Source organism: Physcomitrium patens, chromosome 20, assembly GCF_059467195.1.
Source record: "Physcomitrium patens ecotype Gransden chromosome 20, ASM5946719v1, whole genome shotgun sequence".
In the NCBI taxonomy this organism is placed as follows: domain Eukaryota; kingdom Viridiplantae; phylum Streptophyta; class Bryopsida; order Funariales; family Funariaceae; genus Physcomitrium; species Physcomitrium patens.
Genome location: NC_143429.1, coordinates 15,468,275 through 15,493,375, shown reverse-complemented (window position 1 = coordinate 15,493,375; position 25,101 = coordinate 15,468,275). Strand labels below are relative to the sequence as shown.

General features: G+C 34.1%; 1 protein-coding gene and 1 pseudogene across 4 annotated transcripts; both read left to right on the top strand.

Annotated features, from left to right (window-relative positions):
- The first annotated feature begins 1,436 nt into the window (after window positions 1-1,436).
- Window positions 1,437-17,656, top strand: LOC112273208 (TMV resistance protein N-like; annotated as a pseudogene).
- Window positions 17,657-17,760: 104 nt separating this feature from the next.
- LOC112273091 (SH2 domain-containing protein A) lies at window positions 17,761-24,634 on the top strand. Of its 4 annotated transcripts, none has more exons than XR_002966897.3 (13): window positions 17,805-17,973; window positions 19,087-19,477; window positions 19,631-19,807; window positions 20,095-20,307; window positions 20,489-20,590; window positions 20,983-21,060; window positions 21,229-21,396; window positions 21,639-22,444; window positions 22,774-22,936; window positions 23,145-23,500; window positions 23,723-23,800; window positions 23,965-24,106; window positions 24,284-24,634. XR_002966897.3 is itself a non-coding variant. In XM_024501476.3 (12 exons), the coding sequence occupies exons 2-12, from the start codon at window positions 19,304-19,306 to the stop codon at window positions 24,047-24,049; spliced, it is 2,400 nt and encodes a 799-aa protein (XP_024357244.1). In that variant the 5' UTR covers window positions 17,761-17,973; window positions 19,087-19,303; the 3' UTR covers window positions 24,050-24,634. The 4 variants fall into 4 exon arrangements, 2 of the variants coding, with proteins under 2 accessions (XP_024357244.1, XP_090101277.1); XR_002966898.3 differs by having other exon boundaries at window positions 24,356-24,390; XM_024501476.3 differs by having other exon boundaries at window positions 17,761-17,973; window positions 23,965-24,634.
- The last annotated feature ends 467 nt before the right edge of the window (window positions 24,635-25,101 follow it).

The window sequence follows — 25,101 nt, the reverse complement described above, 5'->3', positions numbered from 1 at the left end:
ACATAAGCAGTTGATTCATATAAATAAAGAAGAAGATTTTGAATATCATGCATTAGTAAAGTATCTATTACAAAGGTATAAAGACTTATATTACATAGAGATTGTAGAATTGGAAGCTTTAAATTTTATAATAGATATGAAAAGTCTCAAAATCATAGGATGTGTGAAGGAAAAACTTGGATCTTTTGGAGAAGTTTATAAATCTAAGTAGTTGGGACTTTTGTGTGCAACTAAAAAAATGGATGCTGCATTTCATAAGTTATTCATCAAAGAAGTGAACATTCTATCAACTGTAAGCCATGCAAATCTGATAACATATTATTTTGTAATGAAAGATAGTGCTAATTGAAGTATTGAATCTTTTAAAATAAAAGACAAAAAAGAATATTTATATATTAGAATGGAATTGATACAAAATAATTTGAGTAATATGTTGGAAGAAGAGAAAGAAGTATCTTATTAAAGAAGTATCTTATATTTTTTTCATTGACATCATGCATCAAATTGCAAAATGAATGTGTTACTTGCATGACATGTATATTGCACATCTTGATTTAAAGCTTAAGAATATTTTGGTTAAAATTGTGGAATCAAAGATTATGAATAAAATTATTCAACATGCTATTGTGAAAGTGATTGACTTTGGAATGTCCAAGATGGAAGTTGGAAGAAATTCAAAAACCATAGAACATAATTATATTTATGATAGTCCTAAATATATGGCTCCAGAGACACTGAAAAATAGATTTCAAACAATAGCAATGTGTCCTTTTGAAGCTCATGTTTACTCATTTGTAATAATATGTTCTAAGATTCTTTCAAAAAAAATCCATTTCATGATGTTTGTAACTTAAAAGGGATATTAGAAAGAATTGAAAAAGGTGAAAGACCAAAGCTACCTTCAAATTGTGATAACTTCATAGAACTTATCAAAGAATATTGGAGGTTGAATCCTTTGCATCGACCAAAGTTTGCAAGTATTTGTAAAAGATTAAACTTATTAAAATATAATTTTTTAGTTGGAATGAATGTGCCAAATGCACCTTATTTTGGAGTATCAAAGAAAAACTACTATCAAAATGAAGATTTGCAACAAATACTTTATCAATTACGAAAGATAAGACTTGTACAAAAAATTATTGAAAGTATGTAATGAATTTATTAGATTGCTTAAATTTTGTATTGGCACATACACTTACATACTTATAGTGAGGATTATATGCCTTGTCATGAGTATTAGTTGATAAATCTAGATTAGAATAAAAAATAAGTATTATTATGATTATTATTATTAATAATATTCTTTTGTTAATATGTGGTTGAATTTCTAATTGTATGTTGATTTACTTGATAAAGATATATTTGGTAGAGAATAATATTTATCTCAAATAAAAGAAGAATGTATAAATGAAATGAAGGTATTGTGTCTTGTTGGAATGGGTGGAATAGGCAAGACCACAATAACAAAGGCTATATTGGTTGATATAAAAGACATATATAATGCTTTATGCTTTGTTGAGTGCATGGAAAGTGGTGTTGATTGCTTCACAACTTCTTGCAATATTTTAGAACAATTCAAAATCAAATCACAATCTAGTGATTTAAAAGAAGCTCAAGAAATGTTAAAATCATTCTTAGCAAAGAACAAAACTATCTTGGTGTTTGACAATGTGAAGAATCAAAGCCAAATTGAAGATGTACTTATAGATGACATATTTGCTAGCAATGGTAGCACATTGGTTGCAACCACTCAAGATTCAAAAGCAATAGAGCATTGTGGTAAAAAATCTTGTAAAATAAATATTAAAGAACTTGATGAAGAAACACGTATGAAGTTCTTTATCACTCATTCTTGTGGTCAAGAAAATCTATCCAATGAATTAGTTGAAGTTGGCAAAAAGATTGTCAGAGTATGTAATGGCCTACTATTAAATCTAAAAGTTATAGGAGCATTTTTGAAAGAGAATAAGAGATTAAGATGTTGGGAGTGAACTCTATAAAAGTTGAAAAGAGGAAGAGAGTTGGATCGAGATGAAAATAATAGTAACTACAAGATTTGGAAGTTACTAAGAGTAAGCTTTGACAATTTGAAAGATAGAAAGAAGAAAATGTTTTTGGACATATGTTGTTTCTTTTGTAGTGATGTGAGTCCACAAGGCATGTTAAAAGAAAGAACATTGCAAATGTGGGATAATAATCAAAAAAGAATATTTAAACAAGATATAGAAGTTATGTTAGATACATTGATTTACCAATCATTGATAAAAGTAGACAAAGATGGAATTATACAAATACTTGATTAGCTACAAGATATGGGTAGAAACATTGTTGAGAAGGAAATGGAGTATAAATACACACGAATGTGGAACTTGAATGTAGATCAATTTCATGGATTATCAAATAAGATATTTTCACATAATTATTATTCAAATGGTATGTATAAAACTAATAATAGTATTAAAAAAGAATAAACAACTAAAAATTAGAAGTTTTTTATTTATATGTTATGTTATTTATACTATATATTTTACATGTATATCAATAAAAAGGTATTTTACATAAATATGAATCTTATATTGTAAGTAGATTTATATGTACATTAAATATATTACTAATACAAAAATTATAATCTAATTATGTATTTAATTGTGTTGATTTTTAGTTGGAGGGATTATTTTACAAAAATATAAATAACATTATAAGTGAAATAAGAAGTGATTCTTTTTCATCATCTCAATTTTTAAGTTGTAATATTGGTGATTTTGCACCCAATATTGTTATAAGAATACTAAGCATATTTTTTGTATTGATAAAATATTTTCTTAGTTTAAAATATTTTCTATTATATATGTCTAAAGAAAAAAACTTACCAAAAGAATCAACAAACAAAGCATTGCAAATGCTACATAATATAGATTTTTGGAAAAAATTTCAGAGTTTAAATATCTTACAATTGAGAAATTATTCTTTTATAGAAATATTTCTAAATTTATTTTTTAGAATAGCTAAATTATTGGAACTTGACTTAGAAGGATGCTCAAACTTAACTATGCTATTAAATAATTTGGAGTATATGACTTCTTTGAAGAAACTTAATTTGAAAGATTGTAAATAATTATGTTCATTACCAACATCAACTGGAAGTCTTCTCTATTTGAAAAACTTTAATATAAGTGGGTGCTCAAGCTTAATATCATTGCCAAATGAATTGGGCAACTGCACATCTTTGACTAAATTTGATATAAGTGGGTGATCAATCTTGACATCATTGCCAAATGAATTGAGCAACTTCATATTTTTTATTATCTTTGATATAAGTGAGTCCTCAAGCTTGAGATTATTGTCAAATGAATTGGACAACCTCATATCTTTGACTACCTTGAATATGTGGCAGTACTCAAGCTTGACATCATTGCCAAATGAATTGGGTAACTTCACATCTTTCACTGCCTTGAATATGTAGGGGTGCTCAAGTTTGACATCATTACCAAATGAATTGGGCAACCTCACATCTTTGACTATCTTTGATATAAGTTGGTGCTCAAGCTTGATATTATTGCCAAATAAATTTGACAACCTCACATCTTTGACTACCTTGAATATGAAAAAGTGCTCAAGCTTGAAATTATTGCCAAATGAATTTGGCAACCTCACATCTTTGACTACCTTGAATATGTAGGGGTACTCAAGCTTGACATTATTCCTAAATGAATTGAAAAACCTCATACCATTGACTATCTCTAATATAAGAAATTGATGTAACTTAACATCATTGCTAAATAAATTAGGCAATTATCATTATTATTAAATGAATTAGGATATTAAACTTTTTGATACGTTTAAAATCTAATGCTTTGTTTTGATAATAGAATAGTCCAAAAAACGTGACATCAATCAATTAGAGATTTAATTATACATTCTTTCATAATTTTTTTCACATAACTTAGAGAAAATAAGATGTTTTTTACTATGACAATGGAGTGTCAAGGACAAAGACTCGATGAGGAAAAATATACACCAAAAGGCTATCTCGATATAACAAGTCAAAATATAAACAAGTAGATATATTAAAAGAAAACTGGAATGGCTATTGCCACAAGACAAGAAACTAAAGACTCTTGAACCTGGACTAGAAGCAAGAAAGGAGTTGACAAGAGTGAAGAAGCCTTCACTCTTGTCTCTATATATACTATCTAACTAGGGGCTACGTGGCGACGTTCTATAGGACCTCCAATATGTGTTGACTTTGTAGGACACATGCCTTGACTTACAAGGCAAGTTTTTCTACGTGTGGGCCACATAGTTAGCTTGATCTTCAAGCTAACAACATGTGTGGCACATGGCCAACTTGTTGACCACGTTTCTAATCCAAAAAGTCAATTAAAGACACCTATGAAGTCAAAGCAGCGTCTAGGAAGCTTCTAGGAAGCTTCTATATTAAATATTATAGAATTAACTTACTTTTATCTACTTTTACTTACTTCTACCTATTTCTATATGTAATTATTAGCTTACATGATTATGGCCGTGACATTACCCCCCCTTCTAGAGATGAGTTCCACGAGGAGCGGTCATCATATGTTGAGGAAATCTATGATGCGACGAATTGTATTCGCCACATACTCTGATCTCTGTTCTCTTCGAAGATGATTGATAGGGCCTCTCAACCATCGGTAGTGTCCCATACCAGGGCGGGAAGACCACCCAGTTATTTGATGATTGTTGAGGCCTTCGTAACTTCCTTCGAATAGAATATTTGGAACACCATGAGGAGTTGTTCCTACCTCTAGCAAAATCACCAAACATCGAGAGTCCCTTCCCAAATCGTGATACCAAACGCATTGTATCTCACCATCTGTTCGAGGAAGAACATGTCGTTCTTGAAGATCTTCATCTCGATTGCGTCGACTTGAAGGTTGTGACAATCGTAATGTCTCGTCCGGCAGGTCAGCAAACGAAGGTTCTTGAGTTGAATCCGCTGGTTGTTGGCTCTCCATCTAATTAGCGTCACAAATGCAAAGAAGTTACAAATAAGGATAGGAAATTGAATGTTATCTTGCCTCAATCTTGTCTCTTTTATAAGAGAGATTTTCATCTTGGTTTTGATGGATGTCGTTGATGAAAAACTTTGACTTTAGCTGATGCATTTCCTAGATTCCTGGATGGCTCCCATGTGCGTTCACTAATATCATATCCGCGCCAATGAACAAGATATTCCAGCTTATTTCGGCGCAGCCTTGAGTCTAATATCTCTTCCACCTCAAATTCTTCATTATTATCTACTTCTATAGCAGGCGGTGGCATTTGTCTTCTTCCTTGTATATCCACTGTCTTATATGGTTCAAGAAGAGACACGTGGAATATAGGATGGATCTTCATTGACTCCGGTAGATATAACCGATATGCAACTAGGTTGATCTGTTCAGAAACAGAAAAGGGGCCAAGCCTACGATAGTCCAACTTGTCACAAGGTCTAGTAGTCTTGATATTGCGATGAAGTAGCCATACCTTATCACCCACGTTGATTTGTGGTTGCTCCTTACGATATAGATCTGCGTTTATCTTTTGTCGTTCTTGAGCTTCCTTCAATTGCGTCTTCATTATTGCATGTAACTCTGACAACCGATTTGCCATATCTTCTGCTGTAGGATTATCAACTTTTGAAAAATCAAAAGTATCAAGTCGTGGATGATAGCCATAATTGGCAAAGAAAGGTGTTTGTTGCGTGGAAGAATGTACCGTATTATTATAAGCAAACTCTGCCAATGGCAGAAGGGTTGTCCAATCATCTTGTTGGTAGTTGATAGTACACCTTAAATATTGCTCCAAGACTTAGTTTACGCGCTCTGTTTGTCCATCAGTTTGAGGATGGGAAGCCGAAGATAGCTTTATGTCCACTTTTAAAATCTTGAAAAGGGTCCTCCAAAATCTTGACACAAATTGAGTTCCCCTATCCGATATGATATCTTTAGGTAATCCATGATAGCGATAGATATTATCAATGAAAAGCTTAGCTGTTTCTTCACCTGTGATAGATTTTGTACATGGCACAAAATGTGCAATCTTAGTGAAACGATCTACTATCACAAATATAGAATCATAAGATCTTGAGCTTGGAAGATCTATGATGAAATCCATAGAAACAGAAGACCATGGTTGTTCTAGTATAGGTAATGGCTGAAAAAGTCTGTAAGGTCGATGACGAGGAATTTTTGATCTTGAACAAATATCACATGATTGTACAAAGTCTTTGACTGACTTCCACATTTGTGGCCACCAAAAATCTCTTGATATGAGTTCCAAAGTCTTATTATATCCAAAGTGCCCTGCTGCTAGAAAGTCATGACGTGCTTGAAGAACACGTAAACGTGCTTCTTCTTTTGGAACATATAGGCGTCCTTCAAAATATAATAGATTATTCTTGAACTCGAACTTAGAAGGATCATGAGATTTGGAAGAATTATTCTCGATATCATAAACAAGAGGGTCTGAGGACATACTGGACTGGATTTGCTTGAAAAAAGTTGAATCAACAGTCAATGTTGATTTCATTGCTCGAAGATGAAATTGCTCCGATTTCAAGAGGACCGTTCTTTTTTGCTCAAAAGCTGCATCTCCTTCTTTTGGTGCAAAATAAGAACGTCTAGATAGGGCATCGGATAAACCTTGTTGTTTTCCTGGCCGATAAGTGATAATGAACTCGAATCTTGACAAAGACATACTCCAACGAGCTTGACGACGATTCAACACGCGTGCTGATATGAAATACTCGAGGTTCTTGTGATCTATATACACAGTGACTGGACTAGAAGCGCCTTCTAGATAATGACGCCATTCTTGAAAGGAATCCACGATCGCAAGAAGTTCTTTATCGTGGATCTCATAATTGATCTTGGCTGCTGAGAATTTTTTTGAATGAAAAGCTATCGGATGAAGTTTGTCATCTGTTCCCATTTGTGATAAAACTGCACCCAAGGCAAAATCTGATGCATCTGTTTCCATAAAAAATGCCTTGGAAAAATCAACACGATATAAGACTGGTGCAGAGACAAACGATATCTTCAAGGCTTCAAATGCTGCTTCCGCTTCTTGATTCCATTGGAATTTATCTTTACTAGTCAAGTGTATAAGTGGAGCTGCAACTCATGAGAAATCTTTGATGAAGATCCGATAGTAATTGGCAAATCCCAAGAAACATTGGACATCTCTTACTGTCCTTGGAATCTTCCAATCTATGATTGTTTGGACTTTCTTAGAATCCATCATGAGACCATCATTTGAAATGATGTATCCTAAAAAGTCAACTTGAGTAGTATGAAATACATACTTTTCCATCTTGGCGTACAATCCTGCATCTCTAAGTTTTTGTAATACTTGACGAACATGTATTTCATGTTCTTCGACGTTCTTAGAATAGATCAAGATATCGTCTAGATAGCAGACGATAAAATTGTCTAAGAATTCACGAAATACATCATTCATGAGATGTTGAAAAGCAGCTGGTGCATTCGTGAGTCTAAAGGGCATGACATTATATTCGAAATGTCCATACCTGGTTCGAAACGCAGTCTTCCATTCATCTCCTTCTTTGATCCGTACTAGATTATATGCTCCTCTTAGATCTATTTTTGTATAGATCTTAGCTTGATTCAACTGGTCAAGGAGTCCTGATATCAAAGGTAATGGATACCTGTTCTTGATTGTGATCTTGTTGAGTCCTCGATAATCAACACACATTCGTAAAGATCCATCTTTTTTCTTTACGAATAGAATTGGAGCTCCTGCTGGAGATTTTGAATGGCGTATGAAATTCTTCGCTAAATTCTCGTCAATATATGTCTTGAGTTCAGCCATCTCATCTTGCGATAAACAGTAAATTGGTCCAAATGGTGGCTGAGTTCCTTCCTTGAGGTCGATTGAACAATCATATGGGCGATGCTCAAGAAGAATATCTGCATTCTTTTTCTCAAAAACGTCTTGATACTCCTGATATTGACTTGGAATGCCAATTGAAGTCTTTACGTTTTCAGAAATAGGTACAGCATAAATAGCAAAAGTTGATCCTTCTTTTGCTGCGTGTATAAATGCTTTTGCACCTATCAGTACAGGTTTTACTATACTAGACTTATAATTTTTTACTTGGTTGGTAGAACTATTAATAACGCTCTGGGAAAAGTCAAGTTTACACGAATTCCAATCTATTCGAGGGTTATATTTTTCTAGCCAGGATAAACCTAAAATAACTGGATTGGACGGGGATTTAATTATGTTAAAAGCTATGTAGCTATCATGACCGTCTATTGTTACTTTTATAGGATGAGTTTCATGAGTGACATCTCTAGAAGACAAGGGACGACCATCTATGACTTCTACATGTACTCGTTTAGGTTTCTGTACAAAGGATATTTTACGACTTTTAACAAATTATTCATCTAAAAAACATGCTGAGGCTCCCGAATCTAATAAAGCAGAGGCTTTGTAATTCTTAGGTCCTAAATATAAGTCTATTATAAAACAAGGAGAGGGTTCTGAGGAGAGGATAGGACCTTCATTAGGAATTGTACAAGGTTCCAGCTGCACGGTCCCTATTGTAGCTGGACGAATCCATTTTCCGACATGTTGTCTTCTTTGACCGTCGTACCCCTCATTTTATAGTTGCGTTGTTTCTTTGGACAATGTTGAGCAGTGTGCTTAGGTTCTCCGCAATATAAACATAATCCTTCTTGACGACGACAAATCTTTTCTTGCTCAGTTAGGGGTTTAAAACGTACCGCATCAATTTGCATGTCTTCTACTTCTGAATGTACGTTTGGCAAAGATGTTGATGTTGCCATTGAGTAATAACGTTGAGGTTCCCGTGAATGATTCTCGGATCGAAATTCGAAAAGTCGATTATCACATTTTACCGCAAAATCGATTGCTTGACTCAAAGTTTGAGGATTAGGTAAGTTGAGCATCAATTTCTTTACTTTGTATTGCAATCCATAAAGAAATTAACTAATGAGTGCAGCATCATCCCACTTGATGTCAATTACAAGTTGTCGAAATTGTGAAGCATATACTGTTACTGAGCGATTTCCTTGTCGAAGAATTCGAATCTTATTTGTTGCAACACGAGTTGCATCATGTTTACCATACATATCGAAACTCCGCCAAAAAAGCTTCCAAATTGTCCAATATTGGATTTCGTTGTTCAAAAAAAGACGAAAACCACGATAATGCAGAACCAGAAAGTAGAGTGCCAATAAACCTGACTTGTGATCCTGGAGTTGGATAGCTTTGCGGTTGAAGTTCAATTGTCAATTGTACTTGATTGATGAACCCTCGAAACTTTGATCTCGTACCATCAAATTTCTCAGGTAAGGTAATTCTTGGTTGTCTAGTGCTTACACGGTGTTGTACAATTGGTGAAGGAACGTGATTTGTTGTAGATGTTGAAGCAGCTCCGATCATCTCTATATCTCCACTTTCTGCTATTCTTGTTCTTTCCTGTGTTGGTGAATTGAGTTGATGCATCGCAAGCATTAACTCCCTCATTTGCTCTTGCATTTGTACCATTGCACTCTTCATTTCAACAAGCTCTGCCATAATGACACTAAGAAGAAAAATTTGTTTGATATTGCTCAAGACAAAAGAAAAGAAAGACTTGATAACAAAGAAGATACTAAGAACAATATCAGTTTAGAAGTGGGTAATCCGCAAACTTCTAATATGCTTATGTCTTGTCAAGAGAAAGGGGTAATCCACTCTTACTCAAGAAAAAACAAAGCTCTGATATTGTAAGTGTACTCTTGTCAATCTGTCAAGGACAAAGACTCAATGAGGGAAAATATACACCAAAAGGCTATCTCGATATAACAAGTCAAAATATAAACAAGTAGATATATTAAAAGGAAACTGGAATGGCTATTGCCACAAGACAAGAAACTAAAGACTCTTGAACCTGGACTAGAAGCAAGAAAGGAGTTGACAAGAGTGAAGAAGCCTTCACTCTTGTCTCTATATATACTATCTAACTAGGGGCTACGTGGCGATGTTCTATAGGACCTCCAATATGTGTTGACTTTGTAGGACACATGCCTTGACTTACAAGGCAAGTTTTTTTACGTGTGGGCCACATAGTTAGCTTGATCTTCAAGCTAACAACATGTGTGGCACATGGCCAACTTGTTGACCACGTTTCTAATCCAAAAAGTCAATTAAAGACACCTATGAAGTCAAAGCAACGTCTAGGAAGTTTCTAGGAAGCTTCTATATTAAATATTATAGAATTAACTTACTTTTATCTACTTTTACTTACTTCTACCTATTTCTATATGTAATTATTAGCTTACATGATTATGGCTGTGACATGGAGTGCACATGCTTGAGATTTACAACTAATATATATGGAATCTTTTATCTATAAACAATATTCAAAAGAAATATTATTTTGATGAACTTAGAGCTTGAATCTTAGCTAGTTTCTTGGACTTTTATTTTTTTTCTTCTTCTTCACTCTCCTAAATTAGATAGTATACATTTGTAAAATAAATATATTAGGAATATTTCTTTCTATCTTGACCATAAACATGCTTGAAATTTGGAACAACTCTTAGTTGAATGGTCTAAATGTTCTTGATGTTAGTAGGATGTCAATATGATCAAGAAAGGATATGTTGGACCTAATGAAAGTTGGTCAAAAGAATAGAGCAATTGGTGCTACAACTTTCAATGAGTACAATAGTAGATGTCATATGCATCATTTTTTACTTATCTTTTTTTTATGTTTTCATTATCTATGTCACTTTACTTTGTGATAAGTCTTTTCAAGATTTTCTTGATATACTTTGTATTTACTTACCTACTTGATATTCAATGGATATAAGCAAAATTATGACTAAACGGTTTGGTTGTTTCTATTTAATTTAATCTAAAATTTTAATGAATGTCAGCTCAATTTTGTTTCTATTTATTATATTAAAAAGAAATCATACACATATCTAAGATTTGGAGGGTAGTATTAATGACAATTATAAGCAATTTAGAAGTAATGTAAAAGCAAATCTAACATTTAATAGTTTAGTTATCAAATTTAGTAATAGAATAATGCATCAAATCTAACATTTAATAGTTTAGTTATCATGTTCCTCAACAAATTTATTCTTTATGTGTCAAATATATTCTTTTAAAAGGTTTAATAGTCATTTTTTTGCTATAAATAAGTGTAATAAGAATTTTCTTTTACATTAGTTTATTATGATCTTTTATATTAATTTATACTAATTCAAGATTTTTAGAGTGTTTAAATGTTTTTAAAAGATTTTGTATAGAACCTTGGTTTATAAATCTTGTTATAACATTATTGTCGGTAATTTGTTTGGCTAAGTCAATAAGGATTTTTAAAATAATTTTTTAATCTTAAAATTATTTTAAATAAATTTTTTTGACTTTGTCTTCAATTTCATTAAAAAAAATATTAAAAGTATTTGGTTCTTTGTAGCTTATTAACTTCTTTTTTTATTATTGTTACATTCTAATTCTTTCTTAAATAGACATACAAAAAATAATTTATTTATGTTAAAAGAATCAAATTGTATTGTTGACCAATTTGTAAGACTTATTAAAATAATAAAAAGGCTTATAAGTTGTAAAAATACTTTATCATCATTATTATTTTAAAAAATAATATAATTTTATATATTTTAGTTTTTTATTTTATTTTATAAATCATATTTAAAATTTTTTTTAGTATTATAATATTAAGTTAAAAAAATATAAAATTTAATTATTATTTAGATGATATATTGAAACATTTATTTTGTTTTGTCTTTTAAAATATTCTTATTACATCAAAGTACATAATATATTTTAGAATAATATTTATGTATTATAAGGCTTTAATTAAATTAAATTAAATTAAATATAATTCATATTTTTTTAATTATAGATTTTATAAGATATTTTATAATTTAAAGATATAACTAAATATAGTAAATTTAGGTACTAAAGTCTTTCATCATTTTAAATTTTAAAAGAAAATCTATGGAGATGAATATGAATAAATCTAATAAAACACATAGATATTTGTATATTATATGAAGATTTTAATTGTGTACTTTATTTAAATATATATATATATATATTAGAGTAATAATATTATTTATTGTAATAAAAATATATCTAGATATACTTTTAAAAATTTCAACAATGTAGCAGAATAAAAAAGTGGTTGAAGTTTATGTAAGATATTTAAAATAATCGTTAGTTCTTTATATCAGTTTTGTAATGAATTGTAGAGTTTTTTTAAAAGCCTTATTGTATTATTTATTGATAATAGCATATTTTTATTGCAATATTTTTATAAATTATTGAAGTTCTTGAATATGATGGTACTATTATATTAATTTTGACTCATTTTAGATATCTTGGCTATTTCTATTATAGAGCCACTAACTTAACAATGTAGCTAATACTTCCTATTATAATTAAATACATTTAATCTAGAATTTTTAATTTGTTAAAAAATAATATCATAAATAAGAAATAAAAATCTAATAATATTTTTTCTAATTTTGGCACTATTCAAAAGTATTAAATAATATTAAATAAATAACTATACATTTTTTAAATATAAATTTTACTTTTATATTTAGCTTTTATTTTTAATAGTTATGAATTTTAATTTAAAAACTAATTATAAGCTAGATTTAGAAACATTTAAGAAATATTACATTTTAATTTTTTTTCATTATATTCAGTTATTAAATTTATAATATATATATATATATATATATATATATCTTATTTTTATAATATTTTAAGAAAATTTTAAATATTTTATTTTATTTATATAAAAATAATTTTTAAAAACATGAAAAAAAATTTAAGATAAAAATTAATTTAAAATGAGTCTTATGGTTATTTTGTAAGAAATTTAATTTTAGTTATTAAAATTTTGACTAAATTTATTAATTTTTTTAATCTGATTGCTAATTGGTCCAATTTGGAATAATCAACCTAGTAGTGAGACTTAAATCAATAGAGTCATGACAATAGAAGGTAAGTTATAGATACTCATTCTATGTAAAGATTGAACTAGTAGAATTTTTACCATAGAGGGCAAATCAAAGATATTTGATCCACATAATAATCAAACATTGTAAAATTTAAGTTAGAGCAGATTAGGTCATGAAAATATATAGTTGCTTAAAAAAAGAAAATTAATTGCTAATAGTTAAAGCATTAAAGTAACTACCAAGGTTAATAATTAGTAATATTAACACAATTTTAATTTTTATCTTTGTTGTTTATTTTAGAGTTTTAATTGAATTCATTGTAAACACATATTATTATTTTTCAAAGTGCTACCCTATCTCATCTATAGTTTGTTCTAAATTAAGTCCATATACTCTTTCTATTAAAGTTGAGTTGTATCTATTCCAATTCAAACTAGTAATTCATACAAAATTCTTCTTAGTGTAAATTCTAACTACACCTTGTCAATTTTAAAATAATGAACATTCTTATTTGAATTAGAACTTATAGATCAATATCCAATAAGTAATATAACAATCCAATGATAATTTAAGGTGATCAAGAAGCTCTCCAAATCAAATCAAAGTCTAGGAAGAATTTTTTAACCTACCAACTTTTGGACCTACTTACATTTAAAATATTGAAGTTTGGACTTTACAACCATTGAATATAAATTCTTTTTTTTATTTTTTATTTTTTAATGTTTTTGTAAAAATCTATACTACTAATTTGAATAGTTTTGCTTTGGAATTGAATGTTAGATTATTATAGTATTTAAGTTTAATGATTACAAAAAATACAAAGAAAATATTTATAATTTTAGCTTTTTTAATTTATATATATATATATATATATATATATATAGATATGTTATTTTTTCATATAGGTTTCATATAAGCTAAAAATATTAGAAATATTTTTTGAATATTTAAATTTATAAATTTTAAATTTTTTAAAATGGGTTGCATTTACAAAGAAAATAAATCTATAAGATTATTCTTAATAAAAATTCTTAATATAGAATTTGTATAAATTAAATATCTAATTTTTTAAAAAAATTAATTAAATATAAATTTTAATATTATTTTATAATTATTTTATAATTATTTTATCAAAAAAACTTATAGTATTGGTAGTTTTTTAGGAATTGTTAATACAAATTTTATATGTAATAAAATTGACCAATACAAAAACAAAAAATATATATGTATATATATATATATGTATTTTAATTTTATTTATTTATTTATTTATTTATATTTTCAGATATTTATAGATCATATAGATTATTTTCAACATAATAATAATAATAATAATAATAATAATAAAAAACTACAAGCTTGAATTTAAGTTTATACTTTAAGATTTTTTTGATATATGAATAATTGAGAATCAAATCAATTGATTATAAATATAAAGAATAATGTGAGATATTTATAACATCCTTTTATATTAAACCAATAAATTATAGTTTATGGTTAAAAACTTCCTTTGTTCAAAAGATTAATTTTTAAAAATTTATTAATGGATTCTCTAAACTTAATATTTGTAAAACAAATTCTTAGCGTGATGAAAATTTGATCAATCAAGAACATCATAATATGGCTTGATATTTTTTTTATTACATATAAATTTTACATGGGTTCAAAAAATTTCAAACATATTGGTTTTACAAATGCAAAGTATATTTTTCTCACTTTATTGTAAATATATCACATTCATTTAATAAAATAATAGGAATTGTTTCTACAGATGCACAAGCTTAGTATACATCATTGTAAGAAAGATGTAAGCTTGATGTTTAGAATCAATCTTTTGTTTCTACACCCTCTATTGGTGAGGGCAATACCAAGATAACACTCTACATTAGTGTAAAGATCCCTCTACTTTTCATGCCTGTTAGCGTGCAATTCACAGTCAAAGGGCAAATGTTGACAAGAATTGGATGGGCTGAGTCAAGTGTGAGTCAAGAATTGAATTGATCATTCTATTCAACACTGTGGAGTCAAGTATTCATGATTCTGCAACGGATTACTGAATAGAAACTGGCAAACACGACTCTAGAAACATTGGATGCTCTCCACTTTGTCGATTGTCTAGAAAGCACTAATGCACTTATCTTGTTAAGAATATGACCCTTGATGTGAATGTTTGTCATAGATCTACCCAAGTGCCATGTCTATTCAGCACTGGAATACTGTGAATTACGATCGCTGTTAGCACCAAAAATACCCAACGTAGCATGACTGATACACTGAGGCTAAAATCTTAGCAAGATCTAGATACGGTAAAGGCTTTGCGCACACGTTTTTGAGATGGGCTAGATGATGCAACAGACCATGCAACTATGAACATTTCTCCTACTTTTTCAAGGCATCTACAGTTCCACAACTGCCTTGAAACCCTCATCGAAAAGCACGTTGCTTGACTTAAATTTTCGATGCAACCTGAAGTGCACCCGATCTTCGTGCAAACATGCTACACCGATGCTACACCCGCTAGAACAGAAATTCAACGCTAATTCAGGATTAGTGTCGCTAGTCCCCCGGACGTAGAGTGCGTTTATGGAAGACGCACTTGCCCGGGGTTTTTTTTCACGTGAACTTGTGGACAAGAAACAAGCTTCTTTTCATTGGCACCATTTTCGCAGCTGCAGCAGATTTCGGTGTCAAATTTGCTGCATGCTTGGGCTTCTGCGGGATAGTTCCCGTCTCCTCGATCTGTCGTTTTTTGGATATGTTTACCGCAATAATAGCTACTAGTAGGTAGCACACCTACGCAGATAACTCCAAAACCACCACTAGAATGAAGCTCGTAGGCACTAAAGTTCTTCCTGAAGTTGCTGGGTTCCTTGAGATTGTATGCCAGGGATTCGTCATCAAGGTGCATTAAGAAAGATGGGTGCTCGTGGTTGTCAAATCCTCCCCACTTTAAATAAAGTACTGTCAAGAGCCCAACAAAGATAGGCCCAGCAACTGCTCCGCAGATTCCACCAATTAGTCCAGGTCCTGATCTGGTTGAATCGGTTGTATCAGATTCATCCCCCGAAGCTGGAGGATGTGATGGACTGGATGCTGGACTGATGTCAGTGCTGCTGATACTTCAAGAACTGGTTCGATGAGGATCTTGCGAGGCTTCAGCTTCACAGCACAATTCCAGTTGAGGGCTTTGAAGCACAGTGTTCTCGTGGGATGGTTCCGACACACACGAAGAGAATCCTTGAAACTCTATTCTTTGTTTATGACACCGTTACTCTGAAAGGCTTCATACCAGCAGAGAGTTCTAACTACTCCGAATGAAGTGAACCCACCGTGAATGATTGTCTTTCACAAGTGGGGATTGTAACCAAAAGCTTGAAGTCGTGGTACCACAATGTCGGCTCGATTCGGTGTTGTGCTTGTAATTTGCGATTCTGATCGTATCATGTTTTTCCTGTTAAATAAATCTGCATGTGCATAGATTTTGTGTTGCAGTTGCATACTTATTTTCATACGATGTCCATGATGAGTTTAGATCTCCTTGAAAGTAATTTTCTCATGTTCAAATCCACTAAATTCAAAGTGATTTTGAATCTTGCTCAAGCCATTCAAGCTGCCAAAAGCTGCTTAAACTTCAAAAAAGCGGATTAAAGCTGTCCTACACTAACTCCTTATACAGTTCAAGGCTAGATGTTATTATCATTATTTTAGTGACATGAATTTTATACGGATTACAAATGGGACGTATTATTCAACACTTTTATAGAAGTGAGGTTGTTTTATTTTAGGTTTTGGGAAAAGTTTTAATATATTTTTGTAAATAGTAAATCTTTCTTTAAAAAGTGGTTTGTTAAACATATATCTTGCCATGTTTTTAGTTTAAGTAGTATTTAAACTATTTGTCCATACATTACCTTAAGAAATGAAGTGAGATGTCAAATTGTTTAATATGTCTAAAATGGGTTGGACTTTTGTATAGGTTTTTTTATATATTAAGCAAAAAATAGCCAATTCTTACAATCTTGGACTAAAAATAAATTTTTTATATATGAAAAATTATCTAAAACTTATCAATAGAATTTAACTATACTTTTTCTTAAGCAATATGTTATTCAAATGTTTGTTAACATAACCAACTTTCAAAAGATTTATTTTTTCTTTAATAGTTTTTATACCATATTTAAAGAGTTTTTTTAAAATTAAAGTGTCCTTGATTTAATTTACAATACTATCGTTTTTATTAGGCTTTAAGTTGATTCCAAAAAAATAATATTACTTTTCTTCATACTTATTTCATTGTACTTTTGCAATCTTTTTTCATAAATTCTGGAACATAAAGTTTTTGTTCATTTGAACTTAAAATTACAATGTAAAAAACATATTAAAACATGCATCGATAAGTAATTAAAATTTTTATTTCTAAAGAATATTATAATAAGAAATATTACTTCCAAATTTAACATATAAATTTTTTTTGGAGTAAAAAATATAATTTAACATATAAAAATATGTTAGAAACGAAATAATTTTTGTTTAATCCCTCCAGGTGGAGCACGGCGGATCCAGAGGAAGAAGGCAGGGGGAACAAGAAAACGGGGGTTGGAACTGCGCTTGACACCGCGCGGCGTACGGAAGGAGGCAGGGATGGGAGGGATGGATGAGGGAGTGGGCATGCAGATAAATGGATGAATAAAATGGATGGATGAAGTAAATGGATGGATAGAGGGGGGCTCATGCAATTCAGCAGACACGGAGAGTAGAGGGAGACCTACCTCCAAGGGCTCTTCCGCTGAGCAGAGCAGAGCCTTCGAGGCCACGACGGGGGAGGAGCAGCGAGGGGAAGGGAAACGGGGAAAGGGAGAGAAGGAGAGAGACACAGAGACACACACGCTGCGCACTTGGCTGAGGGAGATCTTCACGAGCGTGCGGCAGCAGCTGCAGTTTGCAGCCTCGGCGGCTTGTTCTTCTTAAAATCCTCGTGAGCACCTTTCGTTCGCGCCGCTTCTCGAGCTTTATGGTATTTTGAGTCGTGCGATTTGTCTCGTTTTTTTTGTTTTTTGTTTTTGTTGTTCCCCTTCTCCCGTGCACAGGGCTGCAGGAAGTGGTGGAGGTGGTGCTAGTGGTAGAATAGTGGCATTTCAGCTGGTGACTTCGGCCTGGTGGAGTGCGGGTGGATTGGCGGAATTGCGGAGGAGATGTGCGGATGTGTTGAGTCTTTGTGCTGACGGAGGGATGATCGGTGGTAGTGGTGGTTTTGGGCCTTGTTTGAAGTCCTTTTTAGTGTGGTTTTGTTCAGTGGGACGAGGGTTAGATGATTTATTTTTATTTTTTGTCATCAGAGAAGTGGCTTGGCAGGGTTAGTGGTGGTTTGGTGAGGGGAATTTAGTTGCGGCGAGGATGTTGTAGAACGGGCACAATTGCTCCGTAGAATCGGTGGCCTATGCCGGTTCTATGGATCCGTGGTCATTCACGGTTAGGTGCAATTCTCCTGGAAGCTTTCCAATGGAGACCTGGCTTTAGAACCGTTATTCTTAGTTGCCATTCTTTTTTCGGGTGCCTCGAGAGGGGATGATGTGCGTTGTTGTTGACCTTTACATTGGAAATTGAATGTCCTAGAATTTGGGTCCTTTTTGGTGGTTCCCCCTCCACTTTGGTTCCTTTTTAACGATGTTTGAAGATGAGCCTAACCTTCTCGGCACACCTAAGCATCACTAGATAGTAGATGGGTTTTACGAGCTAGCTAGTTTCTATTTTATGACACAGTTTGAGTTTGTCATTTACTCATAAGTTTGTAAATTCTTCATCATGGGAAGCGCGTACCGAGCAATACAGTGAATCAGGAGCTCTTAATCATGCGTATAGCTAAGTTATGGGTTTTAGTTTACAATGTGAGGAGTACGTTGACAGTCACTAGTTTATTTGCAGGATCTTGTGTATGATTTTTTTCTTGATCGACTGTGAAGTTGAAGTCTGCTAAGAAAAAGTGTTTCCTTTTTCTTTTTTCTGTTTTTATTGGTGTAATGTGAAAGTAACTTCCAGAAGGATTGTTTTGTTGGAATATTTCTGATGCATTTGTGGGCGATTTGTGCAGTTCCATGAGTTGCTGCGGAGACACACCTTATGAGGATTTTAGCAACACATTTAAAGAGACCCGACCTACATGTGAGAGTGAAGAATTTGATACTGGGGATCAGTTTCGGAAGCATTATTTTCGCTTCAAATGACGGAGGAAGCTTTTGCAGGTTACCAACGAGGAAATTTCATGAGGCAGAACATAGCAGCTTGAACTTGAGCTTGAACTAAAGCCCATGGCTTCTTCAGGAAGAAAAGTCGGTGCCATATTTGGGGATGATGACTATTTATCCCTAGAAAAAATTTCAGTGAGGCTAGAAAAAGAGTGCTTGAACGAAGAAGGCACGTTTACTCTGTGTTTTTGGGTTTACCTACTAAAATGCAGCAAGACAGGAGTCCTCATTCGTCAGGTAAACTTCCATAATCAACTAGCTCCACAAGTACACTGTTGAAAGGTATTTTCTTTTAATTCTTTCTATAAATGCATGCTTTACTGTAGATTTTAAATGTGCTCGTACAATTTATAGAAATTGACTGCATTGAACATTGCATTCTCACTTCAGGGACGCTCAGAAGCAGGTTCTAAAGTTCCTTTCCTCACTATTGAAGAGGATAGAAAACTCACCCTGCACCCTCTGCCACCACCCGTAGAGGATGGAACAAGTACACGCGAAGAAGCTATCATTGTTGTTGCTGATCAACCTTGCGCGATGGAAAAATGGGTCCACATTGGATGTGAGGTGAGGCGTTGCGACCTTATTTTGAAATTTCAAATGAAGTACTTCTTTCTGAACCTTTTGGCAAGTTTGTATTGTCAAATACACTGATTGCATTAAGTAGTGTGCTTCAAGGAGTGGTCCTTGAGGAACAATTTAGTGTGTATGTTTTTTCATTGTCAGCAACTGAAAATTGTGGACGGCAACGGTAAGCTCATGACCATTTTGCGAAATATCAGAGATTTATTCTCTAAAGACTGCTTTATTTTCTACTGTACTGGTTTTAAACACCACCCTGCGCAATCAATCAGATTGGTCCAGACATCGCACGGCTTCATTTGAATGGAGGAGTTGTAGGAGAAAGGAAAATAAATCACTCTGATGCCAACCAAGGTTTTGGAGGTGATCTGAATACGGTCCTCTTGTCGGGAGGTGATGACAATACTGATTGTAACAGTGTACAAGGTTACGCACATTACGTGCGAGTACTTCCTCAACCCACTGTCACAAACCACTATGTTAAGGTTGGTCAAATATCATCTAAGAATTTTCAATAATACTTTCTGCTGGAATGTTATGAAAAGGTGACGTGGTAGTTAGGCTTTTTGTAGCTTCGCATCATACTTTAGATGGACATGCCTCCAATTTTTTATCATTTCAGTTTCGAAGGGTTTGGCTGACACTGCGTACACTTTTATGTGGCAGAACCCGCCACTGGAGCTTTCTCTAGATGGTTCAACAGGGGCATCTGATGATCATGAAGTGGAGGAAGGAGGTGATGGGGTGTGGAGTGTTGTAGGAGGAAAGGTTGACTTTTTGTACATTTTCTTTGGACACGTCTTCACTTTGCATGTGGACTTGTATTTGCAGTAACATTTATAGTCATAGCAAAAAGATTTAGTACTCCACGGTAGGAGATCAAGTTTTGAATTTTTAGTAATGATGATTTTTTTTTAAGTGCTCTCTTTTAAGTTCGTCATGAAATGACTGTAGCTTGCAGTTAAGCGATTTCTTGTTTGCAAGTTTAGTTTCCATGCAGATTGACGCAAAATGTTTAACTTTATCTTCATTGGGTCCTGTGCTGGGGAATTGAGAATTTTGCGCCACGCTAGGTCTCGATTTAGTTTGATTCTTAATGTTTATTAATTTTCCACTTTTGTTTGTTAATTTCTAGTAATTTCGCGCATGCACTAGTACAGGCTTCATGTCGACGAAACTTTGCTTTGGATGTGGCGTTGCTTGATGCCTTAGGACGTTCGATCCACAAAGAAATGGAGGTAAGCAAACGTCGATACGCATTCTTCTGGTTTCAAGGTGTATGCCGCCTTGACAAAATCGGTGCGGATGTTGATGCGAGCATACAAGAGTCGTTGAACGGCAATTTGTACTTAAGATTCGTTGTTCACCTAATTTGAAGCATAGTAACAAATCTTGTACTGTGGCAGTTGGTAGCATTGCTGGTTTATGCGGATAGTGGAAGTCCCGTAGAGAAGCCCAAGGATGATGCGGAGGCACCTCTGTTAACCACATTTGATGGCGTGGAATTTCCATCAACAGAGCGGCCTATTAAGCTTATCCATGGGCGGGCTTCGTTCAAATTGAAAATATCTCAGGTATGCTGAGTGAGGGATCACTCTTGTCAAGTGTGATGTCATCTATTGAGCTAATTCTAATGGTGTCCTGGAAACCCCTCATCCTTGTAAGAATGTTTTAGGGTTGTGAAGCATATCAGTCTCCTGTCTTCATAATTTATTAGGTGGAGTAAGGGTTGGGTGGTTAACTGTTCTAAATTTTATTTTATGATAAACGATTCCCCACGTATATTATTTAAGAGAGGGAATTATGTCTTTTGCAGTTGTCGTCAAAGTGTGACAATCGGCTTTTTCGTGTATGTTTTGACTCTCCAAGTATGCCCCATTATCCTTTCCTAAGAGCTTTCTCCAGGCCCATAAGGTGCGTTTCTCGGAATAGGAATCACCGCACTCCAGCTGGAGCATGGAAGCAAAAACCAAACAATCCTCCTTTTCCCCTAGATGGAACTATCTCTCCCAGCAGCAAGGACATGATAAGCGGAGAGTCTCATCTTGGAAACAATGATGCTCATTGTAATGGAACTTTACACAGTGGAGGTGGTGTTCATGTATCTCCATACCTTCCTGGTCAACCTCCTTTGAAGCGGGCTCGATACCAAGAAAAGGTTCCTATCGGGGCTGTGTATATTGAGACATCCACTGACAGGATGGGAGTAGCAGGAAATGGGGAGTTGAAGGCTTCTTTTTCGGGCACATTCCAGAGGTCACTTCTGCCAACTTCGCCATCTCTGGGAGGAACCTTTGGGTCGCCAATCTATGGTCACCTGCCTCCAAATGGACCTGTCTGCAAGAGTCCAACCCCCCTCGACTCTAATGGTTCTTTAGATATTTTGAACAAGCAGGACGTGATTAAAGGTAGTAGCCCCTTGGAAGGTGCAGGAACAGAAGTTACACCAAACCCCAAGTCAGGCGCAACCGGGTTTTCTGATCTTCTAGTATTTAAGTATTGCTTGGAGAATATCACTTGCCGAGCTGCATTCCTAAAAACTGTGATCACGGTTAGGAACGACCTCGACCTTGCCGACTTTGCAGGGAAGGTGTCTCATTTCACTGGTTGTCGACATAACGGGTATGTAGCACGTGTGAATGAAGCCTCGAATGCGTATCATGCTTTCTGCGTTTGGTCTTAAAGTTGGTAATATATTTATATTAGTCCTTGGAAAAATCTTATTGTCGCGTCAATGTCAAACTTCAATGGATAGATGATGACTGCAGTTTTTGTTATTTATATTTCTTTTAATTTCTTGAAAGTGTATTGTAAAGATTAATGATTCGTCAGATGTCTGTACCCTCAAAGCAGAAATTTGGTTAGCTGATGACACGGGAAGAGTAGTTGGTGTGGGGACCACAATCGTCAAATTCAATCTCATGCTGAGAGTGGTAATGAAAATTGGACAGGTATCAAATTTTAATGGGCAAGAACTTACTGCGTGATGGCAACGAGATGTGGAAAATTATGTCAGCTGACAGCCGTCCTGTATCGTGGTCAATAGTTGTGAAACACATTGAAAAGAGCTTCATGAAGATATCAGGCTGTGATCGCCGATCCTTTTCTTTCAAGGTAATTTTTCTACTTCACTAACAGAATATATGTGTCAGGATGTCGTGTTTATATGTATCTAGTTTAGCTTGGATAGGTGGCTCAATAATAGTGACTTTGCCTCTAATCTGAATTTGTTTTCGAGTACAACGGTTAGACTTTCTAGCCGCAAAGATAATGTAATTGTCAAAAACTAAGTTATTGGAATTCGTGGTTTTACCCTTGCCAGGATAAGGAGTTTCTGCACCAAATTGCCAAATGTGGGGAGTACACCTCACGTGAGGAGTTTGACAGGCTTTGGCAGTGGATTTACCCTACAGCAGTAGCATTGTCTTCACCCCAGCTGCAGTCTACTTGGGAATGTAAGGATCCAAAATGGATTGAGGGCATGGTATCTCGAGATGAAGCAGAAACTCTTTTGAAGACTGACGAAGCTATGTCCACCCCTGGCACTTTCTTGCTTCGTTTTGCCAACTCCCGTATGTGGCCACATCCAGATGCCGGCGCTCTTGTGGTTAGCTACGTGGGTAATGATAGGCGCATACACCACAAGTTGCTTACTCTTGATGTTGAAAGTGGAGCCAGGTATGTCTTACATCTTAAGCTTCATCAACCATTCGTGCTCCAACTAAGTGATGTACTCATAAATTCGTGCACACGAAACCAAGAATTCAGCCAATATTTTGGGCAGCAAAATCTCGGTAATCTTCTAGGATGTATACTGACGTCCGCAATGTAAGGAACGACTGTTGCTATAGACGAAGGAAGCAGCTGCTTAACCTCGTTTTGTTACCATGGTGACATCAGGTATGGAGTAGGGGAGACCTTGTTGAAGCCCCTATCAGAGATGCTACTTTTGCAACCAGAATTGTCACAGCTGTGCAGGTATGGATTTGGTGGAGTGCTTAGTAGATTAGTCTGTCGTTCGTGTCTGCCTACCTGCGTCTTCAAATAACTATCTACGTCGATCGTTAAGTGTGATGACATTTGTAATTTTTTAATCCTTAAAACCATATTACCAAGAGTTAGCTAACCATAGGGACATGCAGGGTACTGAATTCACAAGCTATGCAAACAACGGCAGATCCGAAAGAGGAAGCATTTATCTCCGAAGGAATGGATACTGTACCATAGCAAACTTTGGTGCATTCCTTGTTGGCACTGCGACAACTGAAATCTTTTTGGACTGACGTGAGTCCTTGGCATTACATGTTCCTGGCTTAATGCGTAGGATTCTCGTCTTTCCTCCTGGATCTTAGAAGAAATGATTTTGGGTTTGTAGGTGTCTCTCACGTGTGCAGTCATTATTTGCTCTGGTTGAATTATATTTTCAGTATTTACTTATTTGATGACTCATATATTGTGCAGATGACGATTAGGATGGATGTTTTTTTTTATAATCTTCACCACTTCCTGGTCCCTGAGGTGGCTTGTTGGCAGGAATCTTTTCTCTAATGTCGAGGTATTGCGTGGTCTCAGAATGTTGAACACGTTTGCAACAGCTGAATCTAGGAATGCAATGAAGTCCAAAGTTATGCTTTGCACTGAGCAATTGTAAGAGGTTGCACTACACGTAGCCATCACGAAGTACCTATGCTAGAGGTCTGCTCTGTCGCTTGAACCTCTTCACAGAGTTTCAAGTGTCCGATTTGCAGATTATTCAATGTTGAGTGTTTTTTGCGAGCATGAATGCAGAAATTTGAATGGACGTTTCAAACATGTAAATGTCATAAACCTCTGATTTTTTGTTCACATTTGATTACTACGTTCGATTAAGGAAGGTGCTTCACGCACACTGGAATACTGTTGAGACTAGAGAACTATTTCACCGTGCCATATCCAAAGCACTAGAGGCGTGCTTGAAGTATGGCATGCTGGCTAGGTCAACTTCATTCTGCTTTTTTGGATGATATTATTATGTGCGAACCTTCGATTTGAAAGTCAATTCGTACAAAACTACGAGCCACTCACGTAATATTCGAGATCACTGCCTTTCATGTGATGCACGCCTAGCTTTCGCTCGTTCTAAGCCGTGACCCATTCGCCACAACCTTCTTGCACGGTAGTGCTTGAGAGCTACGGCTCCAGTACTCATGTTGCTGGTGGAAAATGCGGTGCCGGTGGAACCCATGTCCACTAGTACCCTAAATCAAGCTCATCGACATTTAAAACTAGTGTCCATGAGA

What these genes read in the sequence shown, in the direction of transcription:
- LOC112273091 (XM_024501476.3), top strand. Translation starts at nt 19,304, where the DNA reads ATGGCTTCTTCAGGAAGAAAAGTCGGTGCCATATTTGGGGATGATGAC. An exon ending in CAGGAGTCCTCATTCGTCAG is followed by an intron (nt 19,478 to 19,630) that starts GTAAACTTCCAT and finishes TTCTCACTTCAG; the next exon opens with GGACGCTCAGAAGCAGGTTC. An exon ending in GGGTCCACATTGGATGTGAG is followed by an intron (nt 19,808 to 20,094) that starts GTGAGGCGTTGC and finishes GCAATCAATCAG; the next exon opens with ATTGGTCCAGACATCGCACG.